Consider the following 25,876-nt stretch of genomic DNA (forward strand, 5'->3'; position numbering starts at 1 on the left):
TTTCCCCCCCCCCCTCTCTCTCTCTCCCTCTCATGCACACACACACACTCATTTTTGCAGATAAGGAGACTTAAGCCCACCAGGCCAGCAATGGCTTACTAAAATACACTTCACTTATTAGTTCTCTTCATCTTTGTGGTGACTACCAGAGGGTATTTTTATTGTCTCCTTCCAGTCCCTTTTCTAGGATAACATTTTCTAGATTTTACTTTTAAAATTGTGCCAGTATCACTCAATCCCAACCAACATCACTCTTGCTAACTTTTTTTTTGTATTCCATATGGCAGAGGTCTCATTTCATTCTTTTTCCATGTGAGTATCCTGTTATTGCAGCACCATTTGTTGAATTTTTAAAAATTTTTTTGTGGGGAAAGTGTAGGGGCTGCGAATCGAACCCAGGTCTGCATGACAGGCATGAATGCTACCACTGAACTACCGTTGCACCCTCTATTCCTGTTAACTCTTAAGAACACCTAGAGTTCAAACTGAGACTCTCTAACAAAGTTTCTTGCTCTAAGTTTGCTTTGTTGGAACCTGCAGTTTCCAGAGGGTTCCAGAGCCAGCTCAGTCCTGAAACCATGAGAGACTAGTCTCTCCAAGATTATCATCTATTTACATCCCCTTATCCTTTAGTGCCACCACCCCTTCCGAACATGAAAAAGCCAGAACAGGCATTGTCTAAAGATCCCTATAGATTGGGAGAAGAATCAAAGGAGAAGGAGGAGTTATAACAGAAAAAATGGGATTTAACAAATTAGTATGACTTCTAAATCAGGATATTGATATTTCTTTTAGCCTCTAGTTTTGGAGCAGCTATAATAAAAAATCTGAAATAGGTGAATGGTAACCCTTAACAAACTCAGAAATATGTTTTGTAACTATTTGTTGAAGTATTCTTTGAAAATTATTGCTTTTTCTTTCTTTTCTTTATATATATATATGTATATATACAGTTCACAATAAAAAACGTTTTAAAGAAATTGTGCCAGTGTAATTGTCTCATGGTAAGCAAAGTAATAGCTACTAGTGATAGTTGAATATTATCAAAAATAAAAGTTAAAAAGCAAGCAAACTTTGTCCTGCCACTTTTGTGTCAGATCTAATTTTAAGTTATATAGTAAAAGGGACATAAAAATTTGAATTTGGAAATCAAATGAGTTTTTGTTTCAAATTATACAAAATTGTTATTTATTAACTTTTTCTTTATAGACCCTCAGTGTAGTAACCTGGTCTCCTTGTGGGCGGTATTTAGCTGCAGGGAGTGTTAACGGTTTAATTGTAGTTTGGAATGTGGAAACCAAAGATTGCATGGAAAGGTATGATTCAGTATATCTTTTGCCTCTTTTTTGCTTACTAATTAGTTTTATTTATTTATTTATGTATTTATTTATTAGACATAACATACAAATATGAACATTCCTACCATATGATCATTTCATTCTTGTTATATAATCAATAACTCACAATATCATCACATGGTTGCATATTCATCATCATGATCATTTCTTAGAACATTTGCATCATTTCAGAAAAAGAAAAAAACTCATACATACCATATCCCTTACCCCTCCCTCTCGTTGACTGCTAGTATTTCCATCTACCCAATATATTTTAGCCTTTGTTTGCCCTATTTTTTTCTATACCCCTTACCACTCCCTTTCATTGATCACTAGCATTTCAATCTACTAAATGTATTTTAACATTTGTTCCCCCTATTATTTATTTTTATTCCATATGTTTTACTCATCTGTTGATAATATAGATAAAAGGGGCATCAGACACAAGGTTTCACAATCACACAGTCACATTGTGAAAGCTGTATCATTATACAATCATCTTCAAGAAACATGGCTACTGGAACACAGCTCTGCATCTTCCAGCACTTCCCTCCCACCTCTCCAATATACTGTAACTAAAAGGTGATATCTTTGTAATGTGTAAGAATAACCTGCAGGATAACTTCTTGACTCTGAAATCTCTCAGCCATTGACATTTTATCTCTTGTTTGTTTTGTTATGAAATGTTTCAAATTTATAATTATTAAATTCTCATAAAACACAAATATACAGCTATTAGATTTCTAAAAATTCATTAACTATTAAAATTCACCTAAAGAAATGTATACATTATATTCATTTTGGCCATGTTAAGAACCCACTTTATAATTTTTAGGGTGAAACATGAGAAAGGTTATGCAATTTGTGGCCTGGCCTGGCATCCTACTTGTGGCCAAATAGCTTATACTGATGCAGAAGGAAATCTAGGACTCCTGGAGAATGTTTGTGACCCCTCTGGAGAGAAGTCAAACAATAAGGTAATAGGTACATGGTAGAACTGAGCCTGTGGGCAAATGGGTATGGAAAATATCACATACTACATTCCTTCTAAGGAAATTACAATTCATGTTATTATTTTAGATGTTCAGCAATGATCTGTAGTAAAGAAAGCTGTTTAAACTTTTTTAACCTAACATTTCCCAAATGTGTTTGACTAAGAAACTTTCTTCCTTCTGTATAATGCCTATTAATATTCCTTGGCTTTCCAAGGATACATTTTGTGAAATACTGTTTTAGTATCCTGATATTCTTGGGATTATTATGTAAATGTGTTATAGCTAAAAATTAGAATTGATAACTATAACAAGCCTTAGCTTGGTGTATAAACTTTTTCTACTCTAGATTTTGTCTTATCTCTTAGATATACCCACACACCTCCTATGCTTAGCCATCCAGCCTTATTGAATTACTTACAGTGATTCAGACAGGCCAGGTTGTTTTATACTTCCTTGCTTTTGTTTATTATTATCTCTCCCTGTCAGATATGCCTATTATATTTCAAATCTTAGTTTAGACTTCCAGTTAATGTTGTACATTTAATACTCACTTTTTTCTCTGTTCCTCCTGAAACTGCCACTAAAATTACACAACATAAATTTTTTTAAATGCATAATCCCATAAGGATAAAGAAGACAATTAAATTAGTGACAGTAACAAAATTTTGGAGGTTGGAAAGTAGGAGAATGATAGAAAACTAACTTTATTTTTAAATTTTTTATTGAAAAAATTTGGTGGTGACATTTATATAACATAAAATTTCCTTTTTATACAAAATATTTCCTTTTTTTATACAAGTAAGCTATTTATATGTTAGCTATTATTATTTTTTATTCAGCCATGAATAACATTTATACAATCATAATAATCTAAACACTGTTTATTGACCCAGCAGAATGGGAATTTATCTATATTGGGATGATTGGAAAAGAACAATGTTGGACAATATGCATACATGTGGGTAAAAAGACTGCCAGATTTTCATCTTCTATAAAGAGATGTAATATAATCTATTAAGTAGATAATGTTTAAAACTGAAAAACTTAAAAATAACAGAGAATATCATTTGTAAATATGGAGAAAACTATCAAAAGAAACAACTAAAACAGCCAGAAGGATTTACTTCTGCAGAAAAGTAAGTTGGAGGCTATTCAGTGGGAACATTTTCATTTACATAATAAGCCCTATAAAACTGTTTGTCTAATTTAGGTGTATGTGTAACTGATAACAAAATAATTTTTAATTTGAAGGAAAGAAAGTTCGAAGGATGACCTCTTATGAAACCTTTAACCTTTCTTTCCAGAAATGACCATTCCTTTTAGGCTTTTACTTTTTACAGGACACATTTCTCTGTTAACACCTGCGACACCATCACCCTCACCATAAATATAAGGCAAACCCGCATTTTACCAAAAAGAAAATCCATAAAAGAATTTGACCACATTGTGTATATATATATATATATAAACTTTGAGGACTGTAGATTAAATAGTTAAAATACCTTTTGTCATTTAATTATTAATTTAATTACACATCAAGTTATATGTTTAAGCATATAAATTTTAGATTAGTTTTTTCTGTCTTTTCATTTTATTGAATATCAGTTTTCCAGAGCAAATCATGGTGATTTTCATCTAAAAGATTTGGGATTTAATCCTTTTTGAATATATAAATCTTACTCATTAGAATTTTATACTATAAGTTTCCATTGTAGAATTTTTATTTATCCTGAAGGGAGTAACTTGTGATCTCTACAATGTATCTGCTTACTATTTCATTTTTTAAAGTGAGGTCAAAAGCTTGTTTCTAATATATCCAATATGTGCAATGTTAGGTTCTAGTATATCTAACACCTGCAGTTATTCCCAGGAATTAATTATTAAATCTGTGTTAAATTTCTTTGCCTGACTTGTTTTTCTATTGAGTCTATCTGTTGACTTCTATAAGCATCAAACAAAAAAAAAAAACTAGCTTTGGTTCAGATCATATAAATCAAATGGGTCTTACCTAGGGTAGTATCTTGTTCAAAACAGAAGTAAATAAGAGGGCATAATTTTGTAGGGATTTGATCATGTTAATAAAATTTACTTCATTTCTGAGAAATTACTTTTGAAAAATAAAACTTGCCTTATATTTGGGCATAAGCAGTATTTGTTTACATCTCTAACCCTACACTCCTGTCCCGCCCCTAGACTATAAGGCATTTAAAATATTGGATCTGATTATGTAGCTATAAATACAATGGTAAAAATAAATTTACTAATTATTCTTATCAGGTCATTTGCTGCTTGATAGAGTTTATAGGTGAATATTAAAGAATGTCTTGAATAGCTGAGTTTATTCAAATAATTCACTAATATTCTAATTTTTATTAATTTATTCAAGGTATCTAGGAGAATGGAAAAGGATTACAATGATCTTTTTGAGGGAGATGATATGAGTAATGCTGGTGATTTTCTAAATGACAATGCAGTCGAAACCCCCTCTTTTTCAAAAGGGATTATAAATGATGAGGATGAGGATGACCTCATGCTGGCTTCACGTCATCCTAGACAGCGAAGTCACATCTTTGAAGATGATGAAAACTCAGTTGGTATGAATTTGATACTACACATATGATGATCCACGCTGTTAATATTTTCAATATTTTATCAAAGTTATTATTTAAGGTACATATTGAATTGTGGAATGCAACTAAAGCAGTGTTTAGAGGGATATTTATAGCATTAAATGCTTATGTTAAAAAGGAAGTTCTCGGGTGGGCTGTGGTGGCTCAGCAGGCAGAGTTCTCACCTGCCATGCTGGAGAACCCAGGTTTGTTTCCTGGTGCCTACCCATGCAAAAAAAAGGAAGTTCTCAAATCAATGACCTGTCTTTCTATCTTACACTAGAAAAAGTAAAGGAAGTTAAACCCAAAGCAAACAGAAGGAAAGAAATTATAATTGAGATAAGAGCAGTGTCAATGAAATTGAAACGGAACTATAGAGAGAATCAGTGAACCTACGAGATGGTAGTGTTAGTTTGCAAGCTGCCAGAATGCAATATACCAGAACTGGAATGGTTTTAGAAAGGGGAGTTTAATAAGTTACAAGTTTACTGTGCTAGTAAGGAAGTAAAAGTGTCCAAGTAAGTCATCAGCAAGAGGTTACCTTCACTCATGAAAGGCTGATTGGTCTGGAACACCTCTGTCAGCCGGGAAGTCATGGCTGGCATCTCCCCAGCCCCTTGCTCCTGGGCTCTGTTGCTTTTCAGTCTCTGTCTGCGTGGGGCTTCCTCACTTTACTTCTGCAGGGCTGGCTTTCATCTCTTGCCTTCCCTTGGGTCTCTCCAGGTTCTGACTTGCTTAACTTCTCATTGCGACATCTGCTGGGTTCCAGGCATCTCCAAACATTCATGTCTCTGTTCTCTGTCAGCTCTTCTCTGAAGTTTCTTTCAGCTCTGTCGTTTCTGAGATTTCTCCAAAGTGTTTCCTCTTTTAAAGGATTCCAGTAAACTAATCAAGGCCCATCCAGAATGGGTGGGGTCACATCTCCATCTTATCAAAAGATCGCAGCCACAATTGGGTATGTCACATTTCTGAGGAGATAATCTGATCAAAAGATTCCAACCTGTTGTATTGAATTAGAATTAAAAGAAATCACTACCTCCACAAGATTAGATCAAGATTAAAACATGACTTTTCTGGGGTACATAATACTTTAAAACCAGCACAGTGGTTATATGAAAAGATCAATAAGCTTAATAAATCTCTAGCTTGACTGACCAAGAAAGAAAGACACAAATTACTATTATAAGGAATGAAAAAAGGGTTATCACTACACAAGAGCAGCGCTATCCAATATTATAACCACTAGCTTCATTGTAGCTATTGATTACTTGAAATGTGACTAGTCTGATTTGAGATATATTATAATGTATTATAAGTGTAAAATACCACCAGATGTTGAAGACACAGTATGAAATAAAAGAATGTAAAATATCCTAATTATTTCTTATGGTGAGTACATATGGAAAATATAATATTTTAGTTATATTGGATTAAATACAATATATTATTAAAAGTAACTCCACCTGTTTTATATACCTTTTTAATGTGACTGCTAGGAAATTGAAATTATGTATGCAGAAATTATACTTCTGTAAAACAACACTGCTACTGATATTAAAAGGATAAGAGAATATAGGAACAACTTTGCATATAATGTCAACAACTTAGAAGAAATGGGTACATTCCTTGAAAGAAGCAAACTACCAGGCTAACTCAAGAAGAAATAGATAACCTGAATAGTACTATGTTTTAAAGAAATTGAATATATCACTTACAAACTTTCAAATAAAATGCTTATTGTGATAACTTCCATGCTTAACAAACACATCAGCCTATCAGGTGAAATGCCAGTATACTGGGCAAGTTGTGCTGCATTTAAATCATATGGAGTTTATAGAACAATAGTTCTCAAACATTTTGGTCTCGGGACCCTTTACACTATTAAAAATTATTGAGAATTTGTTTATGGAATTATATTTATTATTATTTAGCTTAACAGAATGAAAATGAGAAATTTTAAAAATATTTATTCAATTAAAAATAACATTAATAAACCCATATGTGAACATAAATAACGTTTCTTATGAAGAATAACATAAAAACAAAAATGAGTTTAGCAAGAAGACGGCATTGTTTTACTTTTTTGCAAATTTCTTCTGTCTGGTTTTGTAAGACAGCTGGATTATCTCCTCTGCTTCTGGTTTCAGTTTATGGCCTTATATTGTTTTTGCATAAGGTATGTGAAGAATATTTGACCTTACACAAATAATGTAGTTTGAAAGTATTATTATAGCTTGTTCAGATGATTGTGCATATTCTTTGACATTCCACCAAAACTCAAAAACTGGTTGTTTCTTAAAGATTGTTTTCAATGTGAAATCTAAAACCTTTTTGTTGAACTTTTATGAGCTCTATTACATTAAAATCTATTTTTTTCTATCTTGCACTTTGAGTGGATCTTTTACCCATGTTTGATGCACTAGAAAATACTAAGGTTTGCAGACCTTCTGAATATTGACACATTTCATTACCTAATATTAAAAAAATCATATTATTTAATACCAGCACAAATCTTGTGAGAAGTTTTTAAGTGTTGGAAAGCTGTGAAGCTTAAGGTGGCAGATAAAAATTTTCCAATATTCTATTTTTTACTTGAAAACTCAGATTTTATTGCTGGGAAGAAGTAGTTATTTTTTCAAGTGACAGCCTCACTTCATTCATTTTCAAGAAAATGTCTGCAGTTTATTCCAAGACAACTACTGAACTTCAGTATGCATCAAAGAGCTTTATGCACACTTCCCATTTTCTCACAGATAATTTTTTAAATCTATACAAGAATCAAGATTAATAAAATTAATTTCTCCTGCAAGTGAGCAGAGGTTAACAATGCAGTGACTGCGAACACAGTTTGTTGTCACTGTCTTAATTAAAGCTAAGGTGCCAGCAGTTTTACCTGTTGAGTCAGAGTCACTAAGGAGTCCAAGCAGGACAGCAAGTCAAAGCTTAACAGATTTATTGAAGGGAGAAAGCAGAAAGGAGAGCGAAAAGGAGAAAGCAGGTGGGAGCCAGCAAGAGGAAAGAAAATGGCTCCGGCTCTCTTTCTGAGAGTTGCATTTTTTAAAGGAAAACCGGGAGGGGAGGGTGTCCTCTAGGTGGTGTTCTGTCCCTTGATTGGATGGTGGCTTTTTGACTTATGATCTGATTGGTTGCTGGGGTTCTGATGCACTGCTCTCCTTTGCTGTGCAGCCGCAAATACTGTCGAGGATTATCAAGCAGGAACAGGCCTTGATTGCATGCCTATGGTTGTTTATCTTTTGGACATATCAGGTCTTGCTTCATTCGCCTACTGGTTGCTGAGGCGTTTTGTCTGGGGCTCTCAAAAAACATCCTTCACCTATAAATCTTGTGATCATTTATCTTGCTTCCACATCTTGTTCTGCAAAAAGAAGCTGAGGGTCCCCCCCCACTCCGGGTCAAAAAAGTCCCTTTTGTATGTAAAGTTCTTTTTCTGAGACCTGACATTACCCACCATTGTTTTTGCATTAGGGCAAATATTAGAGGAAATAGCTTGTTAGCATTATTGTCATTGGAAAAGGTTATTAGATTCCATAATGCTTTTCTTTTTCTAGTCATTGGTATTTACGAGTCTCTGATCATAAGCCTTTATATTCTAGATGTTACATTGCTAAAAACTGGTTCTGGTCTCCTCAAAGAGGAAGAGGAAGATGACCAGGCAAGCAGCATTCACAATCTACCACTTGGGATGTCTCAAAGGCCATTCTATAATGGACCTGTGCCAACTCCCCGGCAAAAACCTTTCCAGTCGGGTTCTACACCCTTGCATCTTACTCATAGATTCATGGTAAGCCTTGGATCTACACTTGCTTTAGTTACCATAGTTATTTTTGTTCAGTACAAATTATTTTTAAAACATTGATTAACTGGCCTGGGGCATTTTGATCATAGTTTTGCAGTTGATTTATTTTATGGTTAACTCAAAGTTTCAATCTTCTTTCAACCTTTTTATTGAAAATTGTGTTAAATAAAATTCTGCCTTGCAAAATGACATTATGGCTGTACTTCTGAACCTTTTTTCTTATATTCTGTTAGTATAGACTAGAAGATTATACTGTATATTAGTCAGTGTTCTCTAGGGAAACAGAACCAGCAGGAAATATCTGCAAATATTATGAGATTTTTATAAAAATTGTCTTATGCAACTGTGGGGATGCACAAGTCCAAATTCCATAGGGTAAGCTGCAAGCCTACGTCCTCCAATGAATGTTTTTGATGGATTCCCTAGGAAAATCTGGCTGGCTGAAGTAGAGATGGAAATTTCTCCCTTATGATTGGATGATGCATATCGTTGTTGAAGGCAGTCTTCTCAGTTGATTGTAGATGTAATCAGCCATAGACACAACTTACTGATTATTTAAGTCCAAGAAATTCCTCACAGTATCAATTAAGCCAGTGCGTAGTTAATGAAACCACTAGACGCCATCACCTGGCCAAGTTGACAAATGAATATAACTATCGCATACTGATTCTGAAACAATAGTTAGAAGGCAACTCCTAGTATTATAAGTTGGAAGGTTATAAGTGCTTGAAAAGAAAAACTATCTGCCCTTTTCCCTTACCCCATGCCCTCTGAAATGTAGCTCCACATGATAAGAGATTTTTGTTGTATTTATTGACATATTCCCAGCACTTAGAATAAGGCCTAACATAGTAGGCATTAAATATGTATTTCTTGAATGGATAAATGAATATATTAGCTTTTTTGCTTCAAGTTTGGGAGCATGAAATAAGTTTAATATTTCTCTGTTGGTTATTTGACATTTTTCGCTAATAGAACTTTGTTGTCCTTTTTGAAAGGCATAGTACCTGGCATGAATTTGTATATAAATATTAAGGGTGATGTTTTATTTTAATAAAAAATGTATTACTTTCAGTAATCATCATTAAGTGATAGGTCTTAATTTTTTTATTAGTGTTGAGTATTTTATTTATAATTGTATTTGTGGTAAAGGAAAGGAAACATTAGGACCTGGTATGAGCCTACAATTTGGAAGTAAGTTTTCCAAATGTTATCAATTTATGTTGCTTTAACATGTATATGTTTGTTCCTATAATATACACTAATTAGTTGAAACAGAAAAATTGGCCATCATTTGCATCCATATTTGTAAGTAAACAAACTTCTAAAATTGTTTGTTTGAGGACTTTAGTTATTTGGCTGATCAAAGGCACATTGTAAAGTTTTTGTGAATTTTTTTTATGAGTGATGTCATTTATTTTTAAAAATTAAATGAAATCCTCCATTTGCTAATAAATAAGTATTTATATACCTTTTTCTCATGAAGAAAATAATTATTAGTAAATTCTATTGTTATCTGAAACTGAATAGTTAGATGTGATTTGCTTGCTTCCATAACGTAACTCCAATGTAGACCTGACTGATAATATTTGTTAATTTGTACAACTTTAGCCTACTGATTCTAGGACTTATATTTAATCTTACCTGTTTGTAGGTATGGAACTCAATTGGAATTATTCGCTGCTATAATGATGAACAAGACAATGCCATAGATGTGGAGTTCCATGATAGCTCCCTACACCATGCAACACACTTGTCAAACACTTTGAATTATACAGCAGCAGATCTTTCCCATGAGGCTGTTTTGTTGGCATGTGAAAGCACGGATGAACTAGCAAGGTAAATTCAAAGTTTTTAGGAAGAATTTGGCACTGTTAACTGTTAAGATCCCATTGTTAAAAATTAAAGGCAAAAATATATCTTTTGTAGAATGAAATTGCAGAGAGAAGACTTTAGGACAAGCGTCTGCAAGCCCATAACACCTCAAAATGCAAATTCTGATTTTTCATTATTTCCTGGATATATTCTCTATTTAGCAAACTGACATGACATGATTTGTAATGCAAGAGAGATGGGACTATTTTTTTATATTATTATTTTTTATTTAAAAATATGGTATTAAATTTAAAATAGTGTATGAAAAATAAAACTTTAGCAGTTCAAAATTTTTTAAATATGTAAGTTCCCTCTATTCTACTTATTGTAACTTCTATTAACAATTTGATATGTACCCTGTTTCTCTTGGTATGAATCACCTGTTTTGTTTTTGTTGTTGTTTTGTTTAGTTTATTGAGGTGTAATTTATATACACTAAATTACACCGATCAGGTGTATAGTTTGATGAGTTTTGACAAGGTCACCACAACCACAATCCAAATATAGACTTATTGAATCAGCTCAAGAAGTTTCCTTTGGAATTAATCTCATTTCAGCCCTGGGCAGCTACTAATCAATCTATTTTCTGTCACTATAGCTGAGAACAAATAAAAAGATAAAACATACCCCTAAAATATGTTTTTTTTTATTTTTGCATGGGCAGGCACCGGGAATCAAACCCAGGTCTCTGGTATGGCAGGAGAGAACTTTGCCTGCTGAGCCATCGTGGCCTGCCCTATACTTTCTTTACTTAGTATACTTTGGACTGCTTTACACGTTTTTGTGGATAGATAAACTGATTGAATGATTAAGAGACACATGATTATGATGGAAAAGCACTGGCTGTAGAACTCCTTTTTTTTTTTTTTCTTTTAAGAAAAGAAAATACTGTACTCATCTTTTTGTTACTCCAGCCAGGTTGCGCTCTCCTTATCTTGTTTTCTTTAGCTGATCTTTAGACTAATAGACTTGATGATAGATTTTACCAATTCCCAGGTAATTTCAAATTAAAATCCTTCTACTTGGACATAAAGGCTCCTTTCTACTCAAAGTGTGGTCCACAGATTAGGAGCATGGGTTATCTGAGAGCTTGTTGAAAATACTAACTCTTAGGCTCCACCCCAGGACCACTGGGTAAGAATCTACATTTTAACACAATCTCCAGGTGATTGAGTACACATTAAACTCAGAGAAATAGTATGTTAGATCATTTTAACATTTTAATTCGTATCTGGCTTTACACATTGTAAAATGAACTATTAAAGCTATTAATAGTCATGTATTTGAAGAATAAGATACAGGAAATGCTCCCAATATAACGTTAAATGGAAAGAGACAGGCTAAAAACAGTATGTGGAATTGATCCTATATTGTATTTTATTTATTATTAAATTGTTAGGTTATTAAAATAAATGATTAATGCCTCAGAATCTCTTAACTCAGAATATCTTTCATAATTAGAATGTGTAATTCTTCCATGTGTAATTTTTTTTTGCATGGGCAGGCATCGGGAATTGAACCTGGGTTTCTGGCATGGCAGGCGAGAATTCTGGCTGCTGAGCCACCGTGGCCCACCTTTTTTTTTTTATTATTTTTTAAATGTATAATTTTTATTTTAGCTGTCCTGTGTTTTATTTAGATATGTTATTTCACAGCCATATGCATAATTACCTTTTTATTTTAAAGTTGAACATTAAAATCACTTTTCAGAAAGTCAGAAGTCATTTTACTCTGACTCCAAATACGGTATCTGCCCTCCAGTGTTTAAAGAAGAGTCTTTATTATTATTACTTTTGCATGGACAGGCACCAGAAATCGAACCCAGGTCTTCGGCATGGCAGGTGAAAATTCTGCCACTGAGCCACCATTGCATCACCCAAGAATGTGTCTTTAATAATAATTTACATGTGTGTATATACATGCAAAAAAAAAAAACTAGAAACATTAGCACGTTAACAATATTTGATAATTTTGCTGGTGGGATTACATACAATTTTCTTTTTCTCTTTTTGTTCTTTCATATTATTCTAGTTTGCTAGCTGCCAGAATGCAATATACCAGAAACAGAATAGCATTTAAAAAGGGGAAATTTAATAAGTTGCAAGTTAACAGTTTTTAGGCTGTGGAAATGTCCCAATTAAACCAAGTCTATAGAAATGTCCAATCAAAGGCATCCAGGGAAAGGTACCTTGGTTCAGGAAGACCGATGAAGTTCAGGGTCTCTCTCAAGTGAGAAGGCACATGGCGAACACAGTCAGGGCTTCTCTCTCAGCTGGAAGGGCACATGGCAAACATGGCATCGTCATCTACTAGCTTTCTCTCCTGGCTTCCTATTTCATGAAGCTCCCTGGGAGGCTTTTTCCTTCTTCATCTCCAAAGGTCGCTGGCAGGTGGACTCTCTGCTTCTCGTGGCTATGTCATTCTCTGCTCTCTTAGAATCTCCTTCATTCTTCAAAATGTTTCCTCTTTTATAGGATTCTAGTAAACTAATCAAGACCCACCGGAATGGGTGAAGACACATCTCTACCTAATTCAGCTTAACAGCCACTCTTGATCAGATCACATCTCCAGGGAGGTTATCTAATTACAGTTTCAAACATATAGTGCTGAATAGGGATTAGAAGAAACAGCTGCCTTTACAAAATGGGATTAGGATTAAAATTTGGCTTTTCTAGGGTACATAAACTTTTTCAAACTGGCACACATATTATCATTTTTTGCACTGAGAATAGTTGCTTAACATTTTGATGCCTCCTTCTTTGTTTTAAATTTGGTTGTGATTTTGTATGCATTTACAATATAGGATCACACTTCACATACTGTTTTTAGCCTGCCTCTTTTCATTTAACATTATATTGAGAGCATTTCCTATCTTAAATATTCTTCAAATACATGACTATTAATATGTTTAATAGTTTAAGGATAACTTTCTTCAAGCTAATTCTTGTACTTTTAGTATCTAATAGAAAAAGGAAACTGGTTTTGTTAACGGATATCATGATTATATATGTAAAAACATAAAATATGAAAGTTTGTTTCTGTCTTGTTTTAATTTTTAGCAAACTCTACTGCCTGCACTTTAGTTCTTGGGATTCAAGCAAAGAATGGATAGTAGATATGCCTCCAAATGAGGATGTTGAAGCTATATGCCTCGGTCAGGGATGGGCTGCTGCTGCCACGAGTGCCTTGCTCCTTCGATTTTTAACTATTGGAGGTGTTCAGAAAGAGGTTTTTAGCCTTCCTGGGCCTGTGGTGTCAATGGCAGGACATGGAGAACAGCTTTTCATTGTTTATCACCGAGGTAGATTTTTCTCAGTTTTTATCTTTGTGATTTTACCAGGATCTGATATAAAATGGAAATTGTTTACACTTGTTTTTTTTTTTATAACTCTTTTGTATTTGTTTGAGCATTTGAATCAGTGTAATCTTTGAATGTACAGAATTTTGTTGTCATGTTCATTAATAGCCATGAAAATGAAAGCATTTTATTTATAGAAGAACTGTATTACAGAGAGCCTTTTCTGGGGTAGTTTAGGTAATTATTTCCAAGTCTACATTTTGTCTCTTGACAAGCACAGCCAGAGAATTTTCAGAGTTTAAAAACTCTGAAACTCCTAGGGTGTGAAGAACCAAAACAACTCTGAATGTGACTTTAAAAAATTGCTGCAAGTTTTCCTTACCTCATATTCTGTCTTCAGACCTCACTTTTGATAAGATTGATCTTATTAAGGTTACTGATGACTTTCACATTGTCCAAATTATAATCTCCTTGTGCTTATCTTTTTTACAATTCCATTGGAAATAGCTTTCTTGGTTTGGCTTCTGTGATACTACTCCCTTCTTTTTTTCCACTGGGAACTCCCTTCCTTCAACTCATTTGCTATTCTTACCTACCAGAAGTGGCCAGGACTCAACCGCAGCGACCTCTTCTCTAGTACTCTAAGTCAGGGGTTTTAATCTTTTAAGCCACAGCAAGAAATACTGTGATACATTGACATTCAGTATACATCTGCAGATCTAAGCAAGATGAAAGTCTCTTGGGCGATATTTACTCTGATTTCAATTTTCTTTAAATGCTGATTACACCTTTACATTGACTTCATGACCCATAGGTCAGAACTGTAGTTTGAAGGACTACCCTGGGCAGTCTCAAGGCCCGTGGCCTTAAATACATCTGTGTGCTGAGTTGACATCAGCAGCCCTGACCTCTCCCTGTGTCAAGACTTAAATGTCCAACTGCCCACTTTAAATCTCTTTGTAGAGTTTTTTGTTTTGTTTTGTTTTAAACAGTTTATTTTGAAATATTTAGAACTTAAGGACAGTTGCAAAAATAATACAAAAAGCATGCATAGAACTCCAGTAACCCCCTACCCAGATTTACCGGAGAATTTCAACAAACCCACTACCCAACTTCTAACATTTGCCACCTTCATTTCTTTCCTCCTTCCTTCCTTTCATCTTTCTGTTTGCTGAACATTTAGAAAGGTGACATACATCATGTTCTTGAACACTTAGTAATTTTATGTATATTTCCTAAGAACAAGAATATTCACTTATGTAACCTCATTAAGTACAGTAACAGGTTCAAGAAATTTGACACTGATTATAAAGCTTATAGTCTGTATTCAGTTTTTTTTTCCCCAGTTATCCCAGTAATGTTCTTATGGGTATTTTTTTTTTACATGATTAGACCCATCCCAGGATCATATATGTAATCGTCTTGTCTCTTTAGTCTCTCTCTCTTTTTTTTTAAATTGTAGTAACACATACAACATAAAATATCCCATCTCTGCTACTCCCCAGCATACAGTTCAGTGGGATTAATCATGTTCACGGTGTTGTGCTATCCTTACCAACATCCATTTCCGAAACCTTTCCATCATCCCAAATAGAAGCCCTATACCCATTGCACACTAACTCCCTGTTCCCCTTACCCCGGCCCCAGAAACATGTACTCTACTTTCTTTCTGAACTTGCATATTCTAATTATTTCATGTAAGTGAAATCATAAAAATATTTGTCCTTTTGTGTCTGACTTATTTCACTCAACGCGATGTCTTCAGGATTCTTCCATGTTGTTGGATATATCAGAACTTCTTTCCCTTATGGCTGAATAATATTCTATTGTATTAGATACTGTGCTTTGTTTATTCATTCATCTATTAATTGATGGATGCTTGGGTTGCTTCCACCTTTTGGCTATTGTAAATGATACTGCTGTGAACATCAGTATACAAATTGAGTTCCTACTTTCAGTTCTTCTGGATATATACCCAGAAGATTGCCAGGGTCATATGATGGCAGTTCTATGTTTAATTTTTTGAGGAATTGCCAATTTGTTTTTCGTCCCGATGTAGGATTTTGATAAACATCTCAAACTTAACTTGGTTACAATAAAGCATTCCCCCCCCTCTAAACTTGCTTCTTAGTCTGCCCGTCTCTGTAAATGGCATGCTTCTTTTCCTAGCTGTCAAGGTCCTATGTGATGTGACCCTCACCTTCCTCTTCAGATTCATCTCTTACCACTTTCTTGTTACTGTGGTCTGGCAGTACTGGCTTCTTTCTCTTCTTTGAACTCTCCAAGCTCGTTCCCACTTTAGGACCTTTTTATTAGTTCTTCCTTCTGTGTACTACAGTGTTCTTCCCTTGATATTTGCATGGCTGACTCCAACTTGCAATTCATGTCTCAGCTTAAATTTTATATTCTCAAAGAAATCATGTCTGGCACCTTATATCCCAATATTATTTTAACACAGCACTTTTTGTTATTTTCCTTTTTTATTTTTGTCTGTCTTCTATCTAAATATAAATTTCATGAGAACAGTGATTTTGTCTTGTTTACCATTTTAACCCCATTGCCTAGGACAATGCCTGGATGTAGTAAGCTCCCTGTAAATATATCTGAAGAGACTGAATGATTACCTTAAGCACTTTATATAAATAGTCCATGTAAAATTATTCTGCTTTTCATACCTGAATGATACCTCAGTTAGGAGAGTTATCTGTAAAAAGTAGTGCTAATTAATCTATGAATTTATCACAAAATGAATTCAGGTCACAGAAAATAATTTATACTAGTTATAGCTGAATAACCTTTGATGCCTGATTTACATCTCTGTTTCTCACTAGGCACAGGATTTGATGGAGATCAGTGCCTTGGAGTTCAACTGCTAGAGCTGGGGAAAAAGAAAAAACAAATTTTGCATGGTAACCCTCTTCCTCTTACAAGAAAATCGTACCTTACATGGGTTGGGTTCTCAGCTGAAGGTAAGATAAGTTTATTTCTTTATATTAAAGACATTTTCAAGAAAATTATTTCACTGTTGTATTCTTAATTACTTTTAAGTTAAATTGTATATGTTTTTATATTTAAATTTATTTATATTAATAAGTTGGTGTACTAGTTTGCTAATGCTGCCGGAATGCATTATACCAGAAATGGAACGGCTTTTAAAAGGGGAATTTATTAAGTTGCAGGTTTACAGTTCTAAGGCCAAAAATATGCCCTAACTAAGGAATCCAGAAAAAAGATATTTGGCTCAAGGAAGGCTGATCTGGGAAGGCATGTGGTTGGCATCTGCTGGTCCTTGTTCCTGGTTCATTGCTTGCAGCTTCTGATTCCAGTGGTTTCTTCTCTAAGCGTCTGTGGGCCTTCACTTTTTTCCTCTGGGACACAACTCTGGGTTCTGGCTTGAGTTAGCATCTCACAGGAAGGCACATGGCAATGTCTGCTGGCTCTCTGTCAGCACTCCAGGCACCTCCAAACATGCGTGTCTCTGTCAGCTCTGAAGCAACTGTTCACCAAGCTTCTGCATCTGCAGTTTCTTCAAAATTTTCCCCCTTCTAAAGGACTTCAGTGAACTAATCAAGACCCACTTTGAACGGGCAGAGTCACGTCTCCATCTAACCAAAAGGCCACACCCATGATTAGATGCACCATATTTCCCTGGGTAAAATCTAATCAAAAGGCCACACCCACAACTGGGAGCGTCACCTCCCCCTGGAGATAATCTAATCCAGAGGGTTTCCACTCTGCACTACTGAATCAGGATTAAAGGGCATGACTTTTCTGGGACACGCAGCACTTTCAAACTGGCACATTTGGCAAAACTGGAAACTGGAAATGGTAAACATGATAGCCATTATTTTATGTAGCCTTTCTTTTACAGCCGTTGTTCTTCATGAGAACTGTGATTAAAAAACTTGCAAAAAGGTAAATGTGTTTTCCTGAAAATGTTTATTAGGTAGCAAGGAGGAAATATAATTTAATGGTAAAGTTGTAACTTTTCTAGCAGACTGTATAGAGAAATCAGAAATTTCTAGAGCGGCATTCTCCTGTGGCAGCTGCTAGCCATGTGTGGCTATTGAGCGTTTGAAATGTGATTAATCTGAATTAAGATGTGCTGTAAATGTGAAATACACTCTGAAATTTGAAAACAATAAAAAGCTTATTTTAAATAAGATACTATAAAAATTAATATAATCTTTTTTCTCTTTTGCATTTTTAAGTGGTACTAGAAAATTTAAAGTTACATTTGTGGCTCACCTGGTATTTCTGTTGGACAGTGCTATTGTAGACTCAGTAGTGGCTTATAACAGATGATTTAAAGGTCATTAACTTTATGTTAAAGGACCTGATTCCTATCTTGAGAGCTTAAATATCTCGGTTATTGCATTTCCTGCCTTCAATTGAATGTTGTTGAAAACTCCAGTTTGTCTTTTAAAAAACTCAGTCATTTCTGAATGTGTTTTCCAGTGAGATTGTTATTAACATTTTAATAGTCTGACCATTAATGACTTCCATCTTATAGCTCCCTCCCTCCCCCAAATACTAATCATATCCAGACTCTGAGGAAACTGTTGTTTACAGAGTGAGAAGGGTGTGAAGCCACAGATAAGAGAAGGGGTAATTAGGCAGCTTGCCTTGCACTTTGAGGGGAGGACAGAGTAGGTGGGAAGTAGGGATGCTTACCTGATTTCCTAGGTAATAGTTGTTTACCTAGTGGTTATGGACAGAACAGTGGCAAAGCCAAGAAAGAGAAGGGTGAGAGAAGGAAAGTACCAAAGACATACTTCTGTACATCTTAACCTTGTATCAAAGTCTGATCATTTTTCCAAGTCTCTTAACCAAGGAACCTTGGTCTAATGTTTTTACTGAAATTGGTTTAAAAATAGTTTTGTTCCACCAGATGGCGTAGTTTTCACTAAAACTATCTGTTTTCATTTGGATAAATTTTTAGTCATACCACTTGAAATTTTTTTCTGTCTCCCCAGTTAGGTCTTACTCTATGTTGTTAGTGAAATTTTAATTTTCTATTATTTGCTGTGTTTTTGCTTTTGGTATGTTGATACACTGGTATGTATTTTTTGAAAAAGGGTATATTTAACAAATGTGTAGCTAAGTTTCCAAGTGATTTCTTTTTCTGTTTGTATATAGGGACCCCCTGTTACGTGGATTCAGAGGGCATTGTTCGAATGCTTAACAGGGCCCTTGGTAATACATGGACTCCTGTATGTAACACAAGGGAACACTGCAAAGGAAAATCCGATCACTACTGGGTGGTTGGTATCCACGAAAATCCCCAGCAACTGAGGTGGGCTATCAGAAATGCCTAAAGTTTACTCTTCTTAGAAAGAACTTTGAAATTCTTTGTATAAAATGCTCTTAAAGTATGTTTATTTGTCTGTCATCTCAGTCATGGCCTCCAAATGATGGTATCTCTTTATTTAGTATCAGTTGATGGAGAAAATGCATAACAAAAAGCTTCTGTAGACCTAAAAATTATATTTTAACAGAAGTTTATATTATAAATCACATCATCTACATGCATATAAAATTTCTACTACATGAAGTGGAAGCTATATTTTTATTCATGCTACAGATAATTCATGGTATCTGTGTGAATTCACGGACTCTTTGCAGTAGCTCACTCACTCTACAAAGAATGGAAACCACTGGTTTCTTTTGGTCAAGTTCCTGGGCCTCCTGCCTTCATCACCAGCCCTTCTTTCCAGTTTTTACATATGAGAAGATTGAAGTCTGGAAACGTTACATAACTGGTTTGGAACCACACAGGTAGTTAGCAGCAAAAAACGTATTACATTCTCTGTAATGAAATATAGGAACAGTGGGATTTGAGTTGATAATCAGATTGAAAGACTAAACACATCTCCTTTAAAGGACCAGTTTATGGTAGAATAATTGAATTACTAAGGAAAGTTTTATGTAGCAGACATTTGTTCAGTATGCAAATAATTTCAAAACCAGGTATTTACTTTGAAGCATCAAAAAGATAGGCTGAGAAGACTTTTCATAAAAATATATTTATTTTGCATATTTTGTGATACATTGATTTTGGCATTTTTTTCATATTTTCCTAGATTTTTTCTGTAAGAATACTCTTGCATCACAATATTTTTCAAAGATTGGAAGCTACATTTGTCAGTATGACCTACTGGACTTTTCATACCAGCTTTGCTTATAGTTGGACATGTCTACAGATGTTTAATTTCCTTCCAGTGCGTAGAGATGCATGAAAGTCCAGGGAAGGAAATTCTACACCTACCTTTAGCAGCTGCTGCTGTGTTTAATGAGATCCAGCCTTACTATCAAGAGATCCATCTATGGGTTTATTTAAATCTCTAATGCTTCTGTTTGCTCGCTTGTGTTTGTGGTAAAGATAGTGAGCCACGGACTCCTCTGGAAAGGCCTGGTGACCCAGGCCCAAGCTGTGGTGTCACTTCCTGCTGTGAGGTCCAGGCTGAAATGCTCATGGTGTAGCCCTGGCCGTGTCGCCACACTATTTGTGCCCAGTTCTATGTCTCTGAAACCAGAATGAAACTAGGACACATCTCATAGGGTTGTTGTGCAGATGAAATAAGTTTGTATACAGAAAGTGTTCAGAACAGTGCCTGCCACTTAGTGAGTTTTCATTGAATACTAGTTATTAATAACAATAGTAATTTTTCTTACCATCCTTAAAAACGTTTAACCTTGTATTTGGTTAGTCTTTTTATTTTAAATGCATATTCTAACTCAGATTTAGCAGTATTTATATTTTTTTGGTCAGGGATCCTTTAAAAGGGGGTTCATTTTGTTAAAATGTTTTTAATTCATTTGAGTCAGTACAAAATACCTACCTTTAATTGTGAATATGAGAAATTATTGATTTGTAACAGTATCACCCTGCCCCTTTAAAATGAACTTGTTTAGCGAAAAGTGCCTTTACTGCTTCCTTTAAAGATTTTTTAATGATCATTACTGGTTAATAACTGGGAGTTAACTCATTTTGCTGTACTGCAGTCTTAATTTGGTCTCTACAAACAGTAATTACTTAACTGCTGTCCATCCTTCCATCTTTCCTTTCCTTTTTAGTTTTTAAAACCTCTTAAGTTATTTAATATAATTGAAAACTAGCCTACGTGTGCTGTACCACACAAAGATAAATAAGGTTTTGGGCCCCAAAGAGGCAGGCTTGTAAAATCAACATGCTACTCCTGAGTAAGCGCTTTACAAGAGATGAACAAAGTCCCATCCAACAGAAGAGAAAGCAAAACATGCTGACTGGGGGAACGTTAGTTTGGACATTGGCCCCAATTTTCTCCAGTTTGGTACTTTTTCAACTCTTCTTTCATATAAAGAGAGAAAGATTTTGCAATCTATTTGAGAAGGAATTGAAGTAATTTTGTGTCTTTAGTAAACTGCTTTATTTTTTTCACATTTCCTCCTCCAGATGGTTTAGCCACATGGATTCCAGGAAACTCATTCAATAGTAGGTAAAACCTACCAAATGAGCAATCAAAATGAGTTTGTTTTTTCTTCTTATTCCTCAAGAAAAGGGATATTTAACAGAGAAAATACCTTATAGTTTGTCTTTAAAGCTAAGAAAAGGATACGAAGTGTGAATTGGAGCTCCTTTGATGTAAATGTGGCTTAGAAAGTAACTATTAATAAAATCCTAGTCAATTTTTTCCTTTTTCTTTGTGATAATTGCTTACTATGACTAAATCAGTAAGACATTTGACCTGTAAAATGTATTTAAACAAAAGAATATGTCACCTTATAGAAAAAAGACCATTCAGGCAATTAACATTACTCCAAATGTTAATTTCACTGATATATATATCTGTAATTGGGTTCATTCTTTGCGAATGTACGTATTCTGTCATTTCTGTTTGCATGATTAGTAAATCACTGGTTTTGTGAGTAGGTAGATGCATGACAGAATTATTACTAGAGATTTTTCTACCCTGGGGATTCACACTGCCATCTCACGCTGTGTGGTAAAATCATCGATTTATATGAAAGCATAAAAGGAGAAGAAGAAAAAAATGAGATCGCATGTTTGAAAAGATTAGGTCTCTAAAGTATGTTTATATTTTTATTGTATAGTCACCAAAAGAAGGAAAGGTGTATTTGAATCTCAGTAGAAAGGGGGCCTATGTAGTTTGAAAAAGATTCTTGGATACTCCCCTGTATTTGCTTTTAATAATTCTAGTGGATATTTAATAAGACTAGGTGGTACTTATGAAAAATTTTTCAAACACAAGGGCCTAATTTCTAACTAGCAGTTTTTCCCTTCAAGAATGTCATAACTCAAAGCCCTGACTAAAAAAGGCTGTACTTCAAATTAAATGAATGGCAGTCAAGAAACATTGAACAATTGCTGTGTTTTTAAAATAACTTTATGAAAATTAGAAAATTTGTCAGTAATATTTACAGTGTGCAATCATTGTTTTCCATTGATTTTCTTATGTTTGAATACCTAAGTTGGTAGAATATTGTATGCATATAAATCATTCAGTAATTAATGAATACTTTTTAATTAATAAATTGCGTTGGTACTCATCAGGATGGACATCTTTGAATGCCTTACATCTAGCCTAGTCAGAAAAGGTTTAGATATAGCCCTTGCCCATTGAGTTATAACTTCACTCTTTCAATAGAGCAGGTATATATTACAGGCTTTAAAAATGATACTTGATTTTCTGCTCCTCTCCACCAGTATCTAATGAACATTCACCTGTTTTAGACCTTTCACCATCTTTTACTCTTTTACACTTTGTAACAACTGTACTACATCTTCCCAAACTGATGCATGAAAGTGAATATGCTTCATCACATTTTATCTTAGGGTGATCTCTTTTGTATCTTGGATCCCATGACAAGTGTTCATGACAATTTTTATATTTTGAAAGTGGGCTGTTTGCTAAAGAAAATATGAAGAGAGCTGATTTCGCTTTTAGTGATTGCTTTTTAATATTAAACCTAATGTGAGAACAGATCTTTGAAATTCTTGAAATGCTTGGAGGTGTAGTTTTTATATCTCATCAGGCTCAAAACATTTTTTGTAAAAAAGGAATTTGCGATATATGAAGACAGTTATTGGAATAAGAGTATTCCAATCTTTTTTTTTTACAGTCTACAATTTTTATTGTTAAATTGAACAGAGAAAATCGTATTTTTAAAATTATTTATTAATTAAAAAATTAAGAACAAACAAAAACATTAATGTATCATTCCGTTCTACATATATAATCAGTAATTCACAATATCTTCACATAGTTGCATATTCATCATTTCTTAGAACATTTGCATCAATTCAGAAAAAGCAATAAAAAGACAACCGAAAAAGAAATAAAACGATAACAGAAATAAAAAAGATTATGTATACCATGCCCCTTACCCCTCACTTTCATTTATCACTAGCATTTCAAACTAAATTTATTTTAACATTTGTTCCCCTATTCCTTATTTTTATTCCATATCCAATCTTAATACCTTTTAGGTAATTTCTCTTTTAGCAGTTTTTATGACATTTTAGAAAATTATGGTGGGACTTTTTCTTTATTTACAGGTGCATTCCTTGTAAAGGTTCTCGGTTTCCTCCCACCCTTCCACGCCCTGCTGTCGCCGTATTACCCTTTAAGCTTCCTTACTGTCAGACTGCAACAGAGAAAGGACAAATGGAGGTATGTGGAAATCTTACCTTGATTCCCTGAATTTGACAATACACTGCTTGTGGTGGAGGCATTTAGAAATTATCATGATGACTAGTGTTGTATTCATTTTACTTAATAATTAAATAAATAACCATAGCAGAGAGCGAAGAGTACTGCTTATAATCATTAGGCCATCTGATTACGAACACTGCTTCCAGGGACTTTGTCTGTGAGGAAATCGGGTATGTCCATCAGGGCCTCTGAGGTGCCCCTTCCCATGGCACGCCTGTGGCAGTGCCTCCGCGAGATTTGTGCCGTATCCTTGCCTGCCTCACTTCAGTTCTGGCCCTGCGTCATCAAAAGTCATTTGAGATCTTGCAGTTAGCTGCTCTAAATAAGAATCATTTTCAATTCTAAAAACCTGTTCTACTGAGTTCTCTGAGAATCAACTCTTAAGAGCTAGGAAACTGTTTGAAATGCTAGTTTCCTTTTTTTTTTTTTTAATGGAAAAGAATATAAAGTCAAGCCATAGTGTCATATTGGAACTTAAATTGTAACATAAATAATGGAAAGGAGGATTTCAGAAAATATTTTATTCAGAAATAAGTATCTCAAGCTAAATAACTTGCCTATTATTAAGGTGATAGTTGGCTCTAAGCAATTTTTGTCCATTTTTGTAGGAACAGTTCTGGCGTTCAGTTATGTTTCACAATCACCTTGATTATTTAGCTAAAAATGGTTATGAATATGAAGAGAACACTAAAAATCAAGCAATAAAAGAACAACAAGAGCTTTTAATGAAAATGCTTGCGGTGAGTAAAATAAATAAAAGTAAATTCTTAAGGGTATATGAAGTAACACTATTTCCACGTCCTAGGATATGTGCATAAGTCATATCCAGTGGTCTTTTTTCCCTTAAGAGTTCTCTTTCACAGTTGATGTTGCAGTTAAAATTTTTAAACATTACTTTGTTGTGTCTAAGATAATATGGCAGAAATAAGCTTTTCTTGTGCTGCCTCCCTTTTTGCTTTTCCTTGAACTGTCAGAACGTTACTGCTGCTACCTAGTCAGTGATAAGCAACCCTGCTGCACAGTGAATCTCCTGGAAAGAAATTTTCATGTAATTGTTCTGAAATAGGTAGGCACTGGTGGTTAAGTTTCCCCAGATGATTCAAATATGCTGCCAGAATCAAGAGCCATTGCCCTCTAGACCCTGCTTCTCAGTGTCCGCCTCCAATACCAGCATCAGCTGGGAACAGGTTAGACATGCAAATTCTAGGGCCTTCCACCAGCTGCCTGGAATCTACCAGTCTGTGGTTTAACATGCCCCCAGGTGATTCTGATCCTTAGTAAAGTTTAAAAGGCTGCTCAAGGTCCTGTTCTTATCACACATAGCAATAAAGCCTGGGTGCAGGTTGTGCAGGTTGTTTTTAGATCCCCTAGGCCGAGCAGCCCTGAAAACTTTGATCAGGCTTTTAGCTTTCTCTTCCTTTGTCTTCCTCTTTGTGTGATTTAGGCAGCTGTGTGTGGTGAAAATTTATCTTTTAACTAGTGACCAGGTTTGGTACCTTTGATATTTAAGTATATTTATCTTTGGAACAAGCCATCTTAAAGTTGATATGTTTGGTTCCTTACTTCAGATTGATTTATGAAGAAAAGTATAACATAATTTCTTCCCTGCTCACCTTACACTAGGCTATAGGCTATTTGAAGGCACTGACCATGTCTTGTTCGTCATTTTGTACCAGGCATGAATACACTGGCCAAAATCTAAGAGATCCTCAGTATTTCTTAGGAGAGTGAATGGTACAGATTTTTCATTTGTAAGTTGAGAAAACAAGATTCTGGTGGGGAGGGGGGAGTGATATCTAAGACCATATTGTCACTAGTTAACCCATCTCCAAAAAATGCTGTTCACTGTGCCATCTCTGTGCAACACTGCCTTTGTTTAGTAGTAAAGAACTTTTAATTAGTTTATTGTAGAACTTTTTTTCTTCTATAAAGTATCATTTGTGGTCCAGAAACTAACAACCTTTTTACTTCCTGTAACACATTTAAGGAAACCTTAGGGGAACTTGAAGAAGCCTTATAGGAGCTTTTCCTTTGAAGCAGTGTGTTTCCTCAGGATACTAGTTATCTTAGGGACTGGCCAGTTCTTCTTTAGCATTCCTGGTCCTCTGGCAAATGCCCATGTTTCACAGCAGTTAGTTACTGGGAAAACCATACTACTACCATTAATTTCCAAATGCCCCTGGGAGCAGAGACCCAACCTGTTTGAGAAGTACTGCTCTGACAAATGAT

General features: G+C 34.7%; 1 protein-coding gene across 3 annotated transcripts in view; it reads left to right on the plus strand.

Moving 5' to 3' along the window:
• The window catches only part of WDHD1 (WD repeat and HMG-box DNA binding protein 1), a 108,496-nt gene that overhangs the window by 65,358 nt on the left and 17,262 nt on the right, over positions 1-25,876 (plus strand). For all 3 annotated transcript variants that reach the window (XM_077122579.1, XM_077122580.1, XM_077122581.1), the window contains 10 exons: positions 1,210-1,316; positions 2,173-2,314; positions 4,719-4,926; positions 8,556-8,743; positions 10,413-10,597; positions 13,693-13,934; positions 16,763-16,900; positions 19,071-19,227; positions 23,491-23,605; positions 24,256-24,387. In XM_077122579.1, coding sequence (XP_076978694.1) covers positions 1,210-1,316; positions 2,173-2,314; positions 4,719-4,926; positions 8,556-8,743; positions 10,413-10,597; positions 13,693-13,934; positions 16,763-16,900; positions 19,071-19,227; positions 23,491-23,605; positions 24,256-24,387 — 1,614 coding nt within the window. The remainder of the gene's footprint in view (positions 1-1,209; positions 1,317-2,172; positions 2,315-4,718; positions 4,927-8,555; positions 8,744-10,412; positions 10,598-13,692; positions 13,935-16,762; positions 16,901-19,070; positions 19,228-23,490; positions 23,606-24,255; positions 24,388-25,876) is intronic.

Source organism: Tamandua tetradactyla, chromosome 12 (assembly GCF_023851605.1).
Source record: "Tamandua tetradactyla isolate mTamTet1 chromosome 12, mTamTet1.pri, whole genome shotgun sequence".
NCBI classification, from domain to species: domain Eukaryota; kingdom Metazoa; phylum Chordata; class Mammalia; order Pilosa; family Myrmecophagidae; genus Tamandua; species Tamandua tetradactyla.